The following is a 13,333-nucleotide window of genomic DNA, read 5'->3' on the forward strand; positions in this document are numbered from 1 at the left end:
CCTGTGCCTTCTGAGACGTGCTGGCTTTTAAAACTGGGACTCGTACCTGGATGAATACTTTACACAGAACACTTTTATTATATGTGCCACACATTACCATTTTATTATTTTAACTGAAACAGGATGCTGGCTCATTATCCAACAGCTACTAAATTCCAGAGAGTTGAAAGGTTAATGGTAAACCTTAAAGCAGAGAAAGTATATTTCTGTATATACTTCTATATATATTGGATTAAAAAAACCTCCCTCTATTTATATGTGTGTGTGTGTGTGTGTGTGTGTGTGTGTGTGAGCATGTTTTATTTTTTTTGATTGCCATATATAATAATTCATTACACTGTAAATGTGTGGTAAATCAATTATAGAGCCTGATCTCATGACAAAAGCGTACCCGTGGGAACTTTTTTGCAAGACACGGAATAAGTAGCGCCATGTAAAACATAATTGCTAATAAATAATCTTTTTTTTTTTTTTTTTTTTTACATTTTGTGACATATTTGATGTACAAAAGCAAATGCGACTTAAAAACGCAATCGCAATCATGCCATTTTAGCTTGTTTTCAATCTGTCATTTTTCAGCACTTTCATCATGAGTCATGATTTTGACAGGATTCTTACCGGAAGATTCCATATCGAGTCCAGTTCTGTGCTGGCTGAGCTACTGAGCAAGCTTGTTAAATCCGTAAAGTGAAACATATGGAGCTGTAATCATAACTATGTACGAAAATAATGAAGCTGCACTGATACATACTTATTGTTAAATATTTTTCGTCATGAAATCAGATTTTTTTTGCGTGGTTAATTTAGATTTTATTTTATATATATGGTTCATAACAAAATTTATTCCACATTTCAATGACAAAAATAAGAAATATTTAGAATTGGATGTTTTTCCTTACATTTTCAGAAAAATTAAGTACAAAAGCTGGCAGTGGGGAAATACCCTTTCAATTTACCCCCCTAAATAGTGCATGTTGGTGCCTTAAAGGTATATACTGCACTAAACTGTACATATGTTAGTACCGAAATGGTACTGCTTCAGTGACTGCTTTTGTGCCTTTTTTTCTGAGTGTAGGAACCAGTTAATGATAGTCAAGCTTCTAACATGCATTTTTACCATGCTTGTAACATAGGTTTGAGTTTTGCTCTAATTTTGAATATAATTACCACTGCCTCATACTTGCATGTACCATACATACATTATTTCAATTATCACAACATAATTTTGCAATTGAATGTACCATACAAATTATTCAAAAGGTAATTATACGTATATGCAGACATGAAATTGTAGTATTGTTACACAAAACATCAATCAGTTTGATTTCAAAAGATCAAAATGTAATACTGTACATACTTTTGATAAGCATTTATCCAGTTAGAAAGCAAGACGAGTTTGTTCACCTCACGATCCAGCCGAGAGGCTGAGAGATCTCCATAGTAACGCCAACCCTCACCATGTGATGTGGAGTTTTGTGGTTAAAGGGAGCAGACTAATGCTTTATGGCACAAATCAGCCCATGAACCGAGCGCTGTTTCAACCAAAGTACTCCCACTTCCCAACCTCTTGTTCCTCCAAACCTTAACATTTTCTTCACCATTATATTTCAGAGCTGTGAAGTTGTTAATTTCAGTGCATTTAAAATCTCCTAATGAAATAATTGATTAGCACTTTGTGCGCTTGAAGACTTCAGAATGAACGAAAATAACTCAATCACCCTCAGTATGCACTTAGGGAAGTGAAGCACTTACAATCAGAAACTGAAGCGAGAGAGAAACCCTCGGGAGCGAAAATTGTACACCATATAACCAGCGTTGTACTTTGAAACATAAAAACAATCAAGTTGTTCTGTCTGTCTGTGTTGAGTGTATGCAACACCCTGCCTCACATACAACGAACTCTGTGTGTGTGTTTGGGACAAAAATCAATACATCCTTACCGTCCAGGTAGCAGCAATGTCCCGTCTTGGCTGTACACTAACTCCCTTACAGTAATGTTATTTGGAGGTAATCCAGTGTTATATATTATAGCTTTGTTTTTTTTTACCTCTATAGACCTTCGATGCCAAATCAATCCCTCTCACTGAAGTAAATTAATAATGAATGCCCTCTCTTGTTCATGTCATGAGGTAGCCAGAGGGGGCTGCAGAAAGATTTATTTTCCAAACCGCACTTGGTCTGATACCTGATATATTTTTGTCCTCCACAAGTACAGTGGGATATGCTTGATGCACTGCTGGCTGAAATAGAGTTGGATCCGTGACTCCAATGCAACGTGAATGAATAACTGAAGTAATTCTAAACTAACAAAAAAAAAATAATCATAAAATAACATGATGACATTGCAGTAAAAATTAACTCCTCATAATCCGTACTACAATCACAATAGTCGATTGTATCCCATAATGATGATGCAAAAAAAAAAAAAAATTTCACAAAGCGCATGAATGTCAGTGTCAGGACAAAAAATGCTTGTTTATTCTGCATTCTTAATTTCCCCCGCCCTTGGATGCTTTTCATTGCACTGAAAGGGCAGACACTTTATTTGGATTAAACTGGTTTGCTGTCTGCTCCTCTCTGATAAGGGAACATACTGTAAAGAGGAGTTATTTATTAATTTATGTATTTGTTGCATTGTGCTGATTCAGTGTGGTGCTATGAACATGCAGCTCAGACATGCTCTAGTGGCCGGAGATGCTACGCTACAGGTTTCCAGAAGGCTCTGACTGCTCAAGGTTAAGACTGATTGAATTGGATTCAGGCCTTAGTGTCTTACCAAGAGGCTGTTATTATAATGCACAGCATTTTATGGTCATGCTGTAAATAATAATTTAATGCCATAGCTGAACCAACAACGTGCAGTCACCACAGTGCACATCGACTTAAAGGGATCACCCAAAAATTAAGTTAATATTTGCTGAAAATGTACCTACCCTCACGCTACCCGAGATGTAGATTAGTTTCTTTCTTAATTGGAGAAATGTATTAGATCACATTCATGCAGTGAATGGGTGCTGTCAGAATGAGAGTCCGAACAGCTGATAAAAACATCTCAATAATCTACACAACTCCAGTCAATTAATTAACATCTTGTGAAGTGAACAGCTATGTGCCTGTAGGCCATAATACAGTTTAAAAGTCCATCCCCTGTTGTCCTCTCACATCAAAATCCACCAACATCTTTGTTTGGACTGTTTTTGCTTGTGAACAGTTCGTGATCTGTGTAGATTTATCTCCTGATTCATGTGAGGCTATATTTTTTCACTGGATGAACCAATATTATGGATGGGGATTTGTATTTCGGTCTGATGCCATGGCTTGAAGTTTGAAGTGAACAAAGAAAGTCTTCCTGGTTTGAGTGTGAGTAAATATTAAAGACAGATTTTTCATCTTTGGGTGAACAGTTCCTCCACATACACAGCTTTGCACATGTGCAGTCATCTGTGTATACATGCAAGCACACCAGCCGTGTGCAGCGAAAGGCTATTTGAATAGCAATGCTCTTGTTTCCTGTTTTATTTAGCATATCCTCCATGTCTACATGACGAATGTGCGAGAGCTTTGATCTTTGATCCCATAAACTGTGTTTCATCAGGGGTTTAGTTCAATTACAGGTGCAACAGCTGCTTTTGCTTTGCATTATTTTTTTTCTGTTATTCCAGCCAACTTTAAATGCCCTTGAGTGTGCTTTGTTTACCCTGTTTTACAACCTTGTGTTTTATACACCAGCTGATGCATCTCTTTCTGCTATTATGGTTGGCTCTGCCTTGCTTTTATTATATTCACCTAGGTATACTTTTATTTTTTAACTTTTTGCTACAGCGGATCCCCAAATATGATTATTCTTAAAAAATAAAGGCAGCTCAGTATGTTCCATTATAAAGAACAAGACCAATGTATAGAGTTAGAAAATGTAAGGAATATATTCACACTTCATCTGCAATGGATACATTTATATATTTTTATCAAATGTTATTTTTTATTATAATCTAAACGAGCAATATTACACTTAGCTATGTGATCACTCATATACAATATGTTAGTGCAATCAATCAATTAAAAAATTAACTAATTAATCCCTTTTTTCTGAAATGAATTGATTAACCCCACAATTAAATATTTTTTTAAATATAATTTTGTTGCAATAATTATGATATTACGACTTCTTTTTTATGACTTTTTTGTGCTTATAAAGACGTTATGCATCTAAATAAACAAAATTCTTGTCAAGAAAAATAGAGAATGAAGTTAGTGGGGTGGACAACCCTAGCTTCCTATGGCTCTTTAATGTGTCATGACAGATCACTGTATCGCCTCAGTTCAAACATGTGAACCAATCAACTTTTCATATTTACGTAAAGCATGAAATGAACACACAAAAAAACATCAGATAGTATTTTATTTCAACCATGGAAAACACACCGTTTTTTAAGTTAAAGTCCACCAAAGTTTTTCTTCTCTCCTGTCTGATTTGTGGTTAAGGCTAGAACTGATGCAGCTGCAGCTTCTGGGCATGCACATTTACATATTTTCTGAGCCAACAATATAACGTGAAACCTATGAAAAATGTTTTTTAAAAAGCCCATGGCGCCATAGTTTCATCACTTTAGAGTGTCGCAGTAACTGTTTTTTTTAAAGTAAAGGTCCTGTCATAGTTTAAGATGACATGAAGCCATTCTAGGGTAGCTGCATTGAAAACAGATGAGCGCACGTGCATATACATCTCCCTTTCAAGACGAAGTTCATGAGAATTTGTCCACTGAATGATAAGAGCACACTATTTTACATATTATTTTATTATTTCACACTTTGTATTTTAACTTGAGCATTACGAGCGATGCATACAGTGCCAGAGATGACAAATTTTCTGGTATGCAAAATTAGTACTTTAAAGGAATTCCTTAGCTTATTGCTGTTACTGTGGCAGCCAACAACAGCCCAGCTCTACCCTCTAAATATTTTTTGACCGCTCTAGGATAGATCGATATTTTATTTAAAAAAAATATTGTGATTATCGTGCATTCTGCAATTTTTTTAGTGCTGCAAAATCCCACATTACCACTTTACAGCGAAGTGCAAGGAGAAGATAGATTGGAGAGGGGCGACTTTAATATTTCTGCGTAGGATGCCCTGCAGTGTATTATGAACCTGTCCACTGGGAAAAGTCTTGATCTTTTCACTGATCTCCAGCGTTCTCATTTAGTCTATTATAAGACGAGGTGGAGGCCAGTGCCGCAGTTTCCACTCTCATGAAAACGAACGCCTTTGCTTGTACCCAGTACTTCTGCCCGCCTGCCGAGAGTGGAAAAAAAAAAGACACAAAGAAGCACATTTACCTCATCTGTCCCTGGTGCTTTCGATGTTGCCCTCCAGAAGCTAAAGTAGTTCAGCACTGCGCCTCTCACAGAATTGACTAAAAAGAGCTCGTAAGCATTATGACCATAATGGACTTTAATGAGCATTGAACGCCTATTATTCGAATGTGCGCCAAAGATTTTTGGGCTGTGATGCTATCAGAGATAAAACAAAGATTGCATGAAAATTGTCCGTGCGTTTTATTGAATGGTTAATCAGGCAAATAATCAATTAAGCGCATGATTGCTTTTGATTTTAATAGCCCTACAGTATATGAAGAGGGCCTATTTTGGCCTCTGCTGCTAACTGTTAGGCATAGCTGTAATTAGACTCAGCATGTCCTCATTTAAGGAAGGTCTGCAAGTAATTAGCATCTAATTCCATTGTATCCGTAATAAGGAGAGATGGCAGTGTCTAAGTTGAAATCACTAAAAGGCTGTTTCCCCCTAGCCAGTTTAGCTTTAAATATTATCCGGGGGTCACTGAATTTAATAAACCCAATCTTCAGGAGGGTTTGATCGATGTCTTACCGTGGTGTTCTTCCTTGCTTAATATCTAGGGAATACATTTGTGCTCGCTTCCGAAACAGATGCAGTCTTTTGACGTACACTACCGGGGGAACTATTTGAATGAATGTTAATGAATATTTGAATCTATCTTAACTGATGGATCCTGGTGCTTTGGTCACGAAGGGATATGCCAATTATAATTCATAGGGGAACATTTGTTCATAGTGCACATGCTAATGCTAAAGGTTGAGTGTTCTCTTTGGTTCTCTCTCTTCTCTTGTAGTTGCGCACAAGGGGACTTAGTGACGCACACAGCGTGGCTCAACAGATCAAGTATACTCTACGCCGGAGAGGATAAGTGGTCCGTGGACCCCCGGGTGAGTTTGGTTACTCTGAACCAGGATGAGTTCACCATCAAAATTGAGGATGTGGACTTGACAGACGAGGGCCAATACATCTGCGCGGTGCAGACTAGCAGCAGACCCCGGACCACATCCGTGCACATCATAGTTCAAGGTGAGTTTGGAGTTTTCTGATCTGTCACAGTGTAGAGTGCTAAGGGCAAAAGCTTTCATGCTTTTATGCACTGTTGATTTATTTTTTTAAAAGAGTACTTCATCCAAAAATGGAAGTACTGTCATCATTTACTTATTCTAATGTCATTATGTGTGGCTTTCTATCTTTTTTTCTGAATAAAAAATATTGCAGAATATCCAAAGTGCTATTTTCTGTAATGGGGATTGAAGATCTAAAATGAAAAACAGGGCCATAAAAAAGACACAAAAGCAGTCCATATGACTTCTGTGCTGTATTTCTAGTCTTCTGAAATCAACCTTTATTTGAAATCGTCAAACTTGATGCAGTGCATCCTGATTATGAACTGAACTTAGTAGAGATCTTTATTTCACATAAAGCTATTGAATGACTTAAAGGGGGGGGGGGGGGGGGGGGGGGGGTGAAATGCTCATTTTCACTCAATATCCTGTTAATCTTGAGTACCTATAGAGTAGTACTGCATCCTCCATAACTCCAAAAAGTCTTTATTTTTATTATATTTATAAGAGAAAGATAGTCTATACCGATTTTTCCCGGAAAAAACACGAGCGCCTAGAGGCGTGACGTGTGGGCGGAGTTAAAGAATCACGAGCGTGAGTAGGCTTTTGCGTTGAGAGCATTTGGAAGCTGTGACACAGATCAAGAGGGTGAAATTTAACAAGAGCAACATCAGCAAAGGCGTCTCTATGTGGTATGTACTGAAACTGTATATATTTGCTTAGCGGTTTTGGAAAATGACTAAGTTCCACTTTATGTCGTCTTTTTTTTTTTTTTAAGCTGTACATGTGGAAAGTGCAGTTTGATGACAACATCGCATGTTGTTTACTTGATGTGCTTACGCGCTGATAGCTTAGTTAACAACACAGAGATATTTGATGCAGTTTTACTCACCGCCTGCAGTTCCAACACACGATCGTGACCCTTTTTCGTTGGGACTGCATTATCCTTAAGAAATAAACGATGTGCAAATCCGGCGTCAAACTGGGCCTTGTTTGTAAAACAAGCATCTTCGAAATGCAGGGAACAAACAATAACACTTGCACAACTCCGTTGATGCTCTGTAAAAATAAACTCCATCCACTGGTCCCTTAATGCTGTTTATTTTTGGTAATCTGTGCAGGGTTGTCTTGCGCTGGCAACCAAAAACACACTTCTTTTGTGACTTTTCGCGACACTCTCACTCTGATCAGTGAATGCCTGTGCTCAGCCTCTCATTGCTCTGCTATACGGGAGCGCGCGCTCTTCCGGCAGAAGTGTCTTAGGACCCATATAAGGAAATTCTGCTCCATTTAACGTCACACAGACCCATACTCGAAAAAAAATTTCCGAAACTTGTGACAAACCGGAAGAGGTTTTTTTGGAACAAAAATACTCCTTCAAACGTACAACTTAATTTTTGAAACTTTGTCCATGTTTAGCATGGGAATCCAACTCTTTAACAGTGTAAAAAACTCAGTATGCATGAAATAGCATTTCACCCCCCCCCCCCCCCCCTTTAAAATAAAATGCAATATCATTCCTAAGTTGTGCAGACCACTTTTATGGTGCTTTTTCATCACTTTTGGAGTTTGATAGTCCTGTTTCCCATTATAAGAAGTAAAGATTAGGTCATATTAGTGAATTGTTCCAAGCAAAGAGATCAGCTGATGGTAGTGTAGTAATGTATAAAGCACTGCTCACGCAGACGTCACTTTAAAAACAAAAAGCATTTGGTTCGTTATCATGTGAGCTACTAAAACCCATTGCTAAATTTGTGTGAAATAGTTTCCTAAGTTTTGCTAAAATTCCCTGCATTAATTCCTGTAGCAAAAAATAACGTCCTGCAGTCACTGCATATTGACACTGTACGTATATTCTACAGTTTTTTTTTTTTTTTTTTTAGTATTTCCTGTTAGACAAAAAAAGTCTTGACTAGTTGTGGGTGAGTAAATAATGAAAGAATTTACAGTTTTTGTGTGAATTATTCGTTTAGTAGCTTGTGCATGTTTGTGTGCACATGCTGGATGTGCAGTCTGGGTGTTTGTACAGGTATAATAAGATTTTTAGAGAGGCCCTTTTTCAGTATCAGTTAGAAACACCTTGAACTCCAGTTACGATATTGGGTATTTTAATGAAGTGGATAATTATGTAATTAATGCTGATTGTGTAAAACCTTGGGGGTGCATTTTTTTGCTCCTGATTTGTGAGTCCAGAGCTAATATGATTGATGGCAGTGTCATTCCTGTGCAGTGATGCAGTAAGTCGTAACAGTGCCGACCGGAGTTACTGTACACTGACTAGAGATTTAGAGCACAGCATCTCGCCTCTGCAGAATTCCAACTTTCAATGCAAAACTTTAGTAATATTTGTTATAATCTTTTTTTGGTAGTTAATTGTTCATTGCAGCACTATTTCTTCATTGAATGATTAATGATTGCAGAAAGGAACTGGGCAAAAAGTTTCTTCTAAATTGTGCTGGTATGAACATTTAGGGTGGCTGGGATTTTTCCAAAAGGGGTCCTGGATCAGCATCCTTCAACATGGTTTTTGGGGTGGGCTGGTATTTAGGGGCTGAACAGCCAATCAAGAACCATGTATAATATGGTGTAGTATGATCTTGGCTTATTCACTATATCAATCTATTATTTTTGTCAAAACTAACAGAATGTTTTTTCCTGGGCTAGCAAAAAATGTTGCAAAAAAAAAATATATATATATATATATATATATATATATATTTCTACATGGCAGAACAAGCTATTGACTGTGTACCCTGTTATGTTGTAATTATGAATATTTTTTCCTAACTTCTTTGGCTTAATATGAAACAAACAAAAAACTTGTTGCCACAAAAGTTGCCACAAACCTAAAAAATGGATTATTTTTTTTATGTATTTATTTGTTTGTGTGTTTGTTGTTTACAAAGGTTGGCACAACTTTGTACCATAGTGGAAATTGTAAAAAAAAAAAAATAATAAGACCTACTACTTTTCCATCCAACAAAATGGTTATTTCCTGAATCAATATATTTACGAACGTCTCTAGGTTACGTATGTAACCCTAGTTCCTCGAGGGAACGAGACGCTGCGTCAAATGTGCTTTGGGGAAAGCGCTTAGCGTGAGCGACTCTGAATATCGTGTGTAATCAGTCCAATGGAAGAGCATGATGTCACAGGCGGGGTGACGTATAAGTGACCAGGAAGCTATAAAAGCACGTGCCACACAGCTGGCGTCAGCTTCGAGTACCAGCAAGCACTGGCAGGGGTGCCGGGGGTATGGCTCCAAGACGCAGCGTCTCTTTCCCTCAAGGAACTAGGGTTAAATACGTAACCTAGAGACGTTCCTCCTCAGGAACTTGAGCTGCGTCAAATGCGCTTTGGGGAACGGGTACCAACGCCGCCAGACTACCAAACCCCTGCCTAGTGTGTATCAGAAGAGCACAGCTTAGGACAAGAGAACAGAAGCGCCTGGAGTGCCTGGCATGTCTAGGCCATAGCATTTAACAAACGTAGAGGGCGTGGACCACCCCGCAGCGTTGCAGATGTCCAGCATGGATACACCTGCTAGGAAGGCCTTGGAGGCTGCCATACCCCGAGTAGAGTGAGCCTTGGCTCCCAACAGCAGGGGACGACCAGAGGACTCATAGGTTGCATTGATAGCCTCGACTATCCAACGACTAATAGTCTGCTTAGAAGCAGGAGAACCCCTCTTGGGGGGACCGTAGCATACAAGCAATTGGTCAGTTTTTATTGGACCATACTGGAGGTCTCAGCCTCAGCACACTGCGGAGGAAACGTGTAACATGGGGGTGTCTTCCCAGAGACTGGTCATCGAGAAGGGCGTGGTAGGCCGCAATGGCCGCCACGTAAATCTTCAGCGTGGAGTGGGTCAACCCTGCATAAAGCCTAGCCTTTAGAAACTCCAGAACTGTACCAACTGGGCAGTTTGCTGGGTCTAGCTGGCGGTCTCTGCACCCTGAGGTGAAGAATTTCCACCTCAGGGTGACAGTTTCCTCGTTGAGGGAGCTCTGGATGGAGGATGGTCTCAGCAACCTCAGTTGAGATACCAGCTGCTAACAGTTGTGCCCCCTCAGGGGCCACACCCACAGCTTCCACAACTCTGGGCGAGGGTGAATTATCGTACCCTGCGCCTGTGAGAGTAGGTCTGTCCTGATCGGTATCTCCCATGGAGAGCCGTTGTGGAGTGAGACCAGGTCTGCGAGGAGGAGCTGGATGAACTAGAGAGAACCAAAGGGGACATTGTGATGTCTTGAGTTGCAAATAGGTCTACTTGAGCCCTGCCAAATACTCTCCATATCTGCTTCACCACCTCTGGGTGAAGTCTCCATTCCCCGGGCCTCGGCCCCTGCCTCGACAGTATGTCTGCTACCATATTTAGTTTCCCAGGAATATATACTGCTTCTTAATGAGAGGAGTTTGCTCTGCGACCACACAAGGATCTGGTGCACCAGCTTGTACAAAGGGCGTGAACACAGACCTCCATGGTGGTTGATGTGAGAGACCACCGATGTGTTGTCTGTGTGCACCAACACATGGTGACCCCTTAGGTCTAGGAGGAAGTGCTTGAGTGCACGATAAACTGCTAGCATTTCTAGACAATTGATATGCCATGTTAGATGGCGACCAATCCACAGACCACGGGCAGAGTGGCCGCTCATGACTGCACCCCAGCCGGTGAGACACGCGTCCGTTGCTAGTATTACACAGTGACAAGGAGCTCCCAGCACCAGGCCCTGATTCAAGAACCAAGGTTTCTTCCACATGTCTAAGGCACGGAGGCAGCGCCACATGACCTTGATAGTGCGAAGTAGATTGCCCCTCGGGGAAAATCCCTTGGTCTTGAGCCACAACTGTAAGGGGTCTCATGTACAGCAGGCCAAGAGGTATCATGTTGGATGCAGCTGCCATCAGACCCAACAATCTCTGAAATTGTTTGACTGTAAGTGACTGGCCTTCTCTGACTCTCTCGACTGAGATGAGGATCGACTTGATACGAGCAGGGGACAATCGTGGCTGCATCGCGGTCGAATCCCATACTACGCCTAGATAGGTGGTTCTCTGAACCGGAAAAAGTACACTCTTCTTGGCATTCGGTCTCAAACCCAGCTCCCCCATATGTGTGAGAATGACATCTCGATGCCGAGCCGCAATCTGCTCTGACTGAGCTAAAATCAACCAAAAGTCGATGTAGTTGAGAATGCGGATGCCCTGCATGCGCAGGGGAACCAGAGCCATGTCTACACATTTTGTGAACGTGCGGGGTGAGAGTGCAAGGCCGAAGGGAAGTACTCGATATTGGTAAGCTTCGCCCCTGTAAGCAAACCTCAGAAACTTCCTGTGTTGTGGAAGGATGGATATGTGGAAGTATGCATCTTTGAGATCTATTGTGACAAACCAGTCGGGCACCGTGAACTGTGGCTTCTTAGCTTATATATCTGCCCTAAGATTTTGTTTGGGCCTAGAAGACCTCGGCCGAGAGCCGAGAGGCGACGCTCTGTTTCTGGGCCTCGCAATATGAGGAGGTAGGGTGCGGCTGGGGCATCTCCCGCCCAGATGCCCTGAGAGAGCGACAAGGGAGGAACTTATGGAACGCCGCCGCTTGTTTGCGGGCCTCCTGAAACCTGTCGGCAACAGAATTGACTGCGTCGCCCAACAGGCCAGTCGGCTGAATCCGGGCGTCCATGAGGCATACTCTGTCCTGCTCTTTCATATCGGACAGGGTCAACCATAAGGCCATAAGTACCATAGCTGCCATGGACCGCACAATCGCTCGGGCGGTCTCCTTGATGGCACAGAGGGAGAGATCAGCGGTCCTTCTTAATTCTGATATATCATGGGACTTGATCTCCTCTCCCTCATCTAGCTCTTTAAGCAGGTCGGCTTGATACGCCTGTAACAGCGCCATGGTGTGCAGACACGCACCAGCCTGACCTGCAGCCGCATACCATTTGCCCAATAAAGCCGATATTGGGCAATACCGGGGCCTTCAGAGACGATGCCGCATCGGGGGACAGATAGCTCGCGAGCGTCTGTTCCACCCGGGGCATCGCTCTATAGCCGTGCTCTCCCATCCCCACTACATTGTCATAGTAGTCAGACGAGGGGATGTAGAGGCAGGCTGAGAATGGGCGTTTCCACGACCTGGCGATCTCATCATGCAGGTCGGGAAAGAATGGCAGGTCCCGGCTGGGAGGTGGCTGACTCGCGTGCAGGAAGCGTTCATCAAGCTTGCTTCGATGCGATTCGGTCATTTTTTTGGTGGGCCATTCAATGCTTAATTTGGCCACCGCACGAGTAACCACCTCCTCATACTGCGGCAAATGGAGTGTTGAATCCCTGTCGACCGACTCCACATCGACCTCCTCGGAGGAAGAGAGATTGGGCGCCGGATCTGGCGGAAGTGGAAGGAGATAGCGACTGGCCCGTCTCCATTCCCTCCATTGAAATCCACTTGCGAACCCCACGAGTGCAGCCGCCATTCTGCCTTGGCAGAAGTGCGACCAGCACCGCGGGGAATGCTGGCGAAGGCCCCCTCCTCGAAGAGGGCACCGACATTCGCTCACAGTGCGGACAGTCGGCCCCCTCGAGAGCCGACTCAGCATGCTTCACTCCCAGGCAAACCATGCATAAGCTGTGTATATCCCCACCCGTTATATATAGCGGGCAGGGAGGAACACTCAACCTATAACATGATGTGCGGCATGTGCTTTTATAGCTTCCAGGTCGCTTACGTCACCCCGCCTGTAACATCACGCTCTTCCATTGGACTAATTACACATAATATTCAGAGTCGCTCATGCTAAGCGTGTTCCCTAAAGCGCATTTGACGCAGCTCGATTCCTGAAGAGGAACTTGAATTATTTTTTTTTTTATTTTTTTTTTTTCTTATTGTTGTTGTTTTTAAAATCCCAGCTC

The 13,333-nt window shown here is 41.8% G+C and overlaps 1 protein-coding gene across 9 annotated transcripts in view; it reads left to right on the top strand.

Annotated features, from left to right (window-relative positions):
- ntm (neurotrimin) overlaps nucleotides 1-13,333 on the top strand; it is a 282,472-nt gene that overhangs the window by 234,072 nt on the left and 35,067 nt on the right. For all 9 annotated transcript variants that reach the window (XM_052566982.1, XM_052566988.1, XM_052566980.1 and 6 more), the window contains one exon: nucleotides 6,148-6,380. In XM_052566982.1, the coding sequence (XP_052422942.1) occupies nucleotides 6,148-6,380 (233 nt within the window). The remainder of the gene's footprint in view (nucleotides 1-6,147; nucleotides 6,381-13,333) is intronic.

The sequence above is a fragment of the Carassius gibelio genome, chromosome B10 (assembly GCF_023724105.1).
Source record: "Carassius gibelio isolate Cgi1373 ecotype wild population from Czech Republic chromosome B10, carGib1.2-hapl.c, whole genome shotgun sequence".
NCBI lineage: Eukaryota > Metazoa > Chordata > Actinopteri > Cypriniformes > Cyprinidae > Carassius > Carassius gibelio.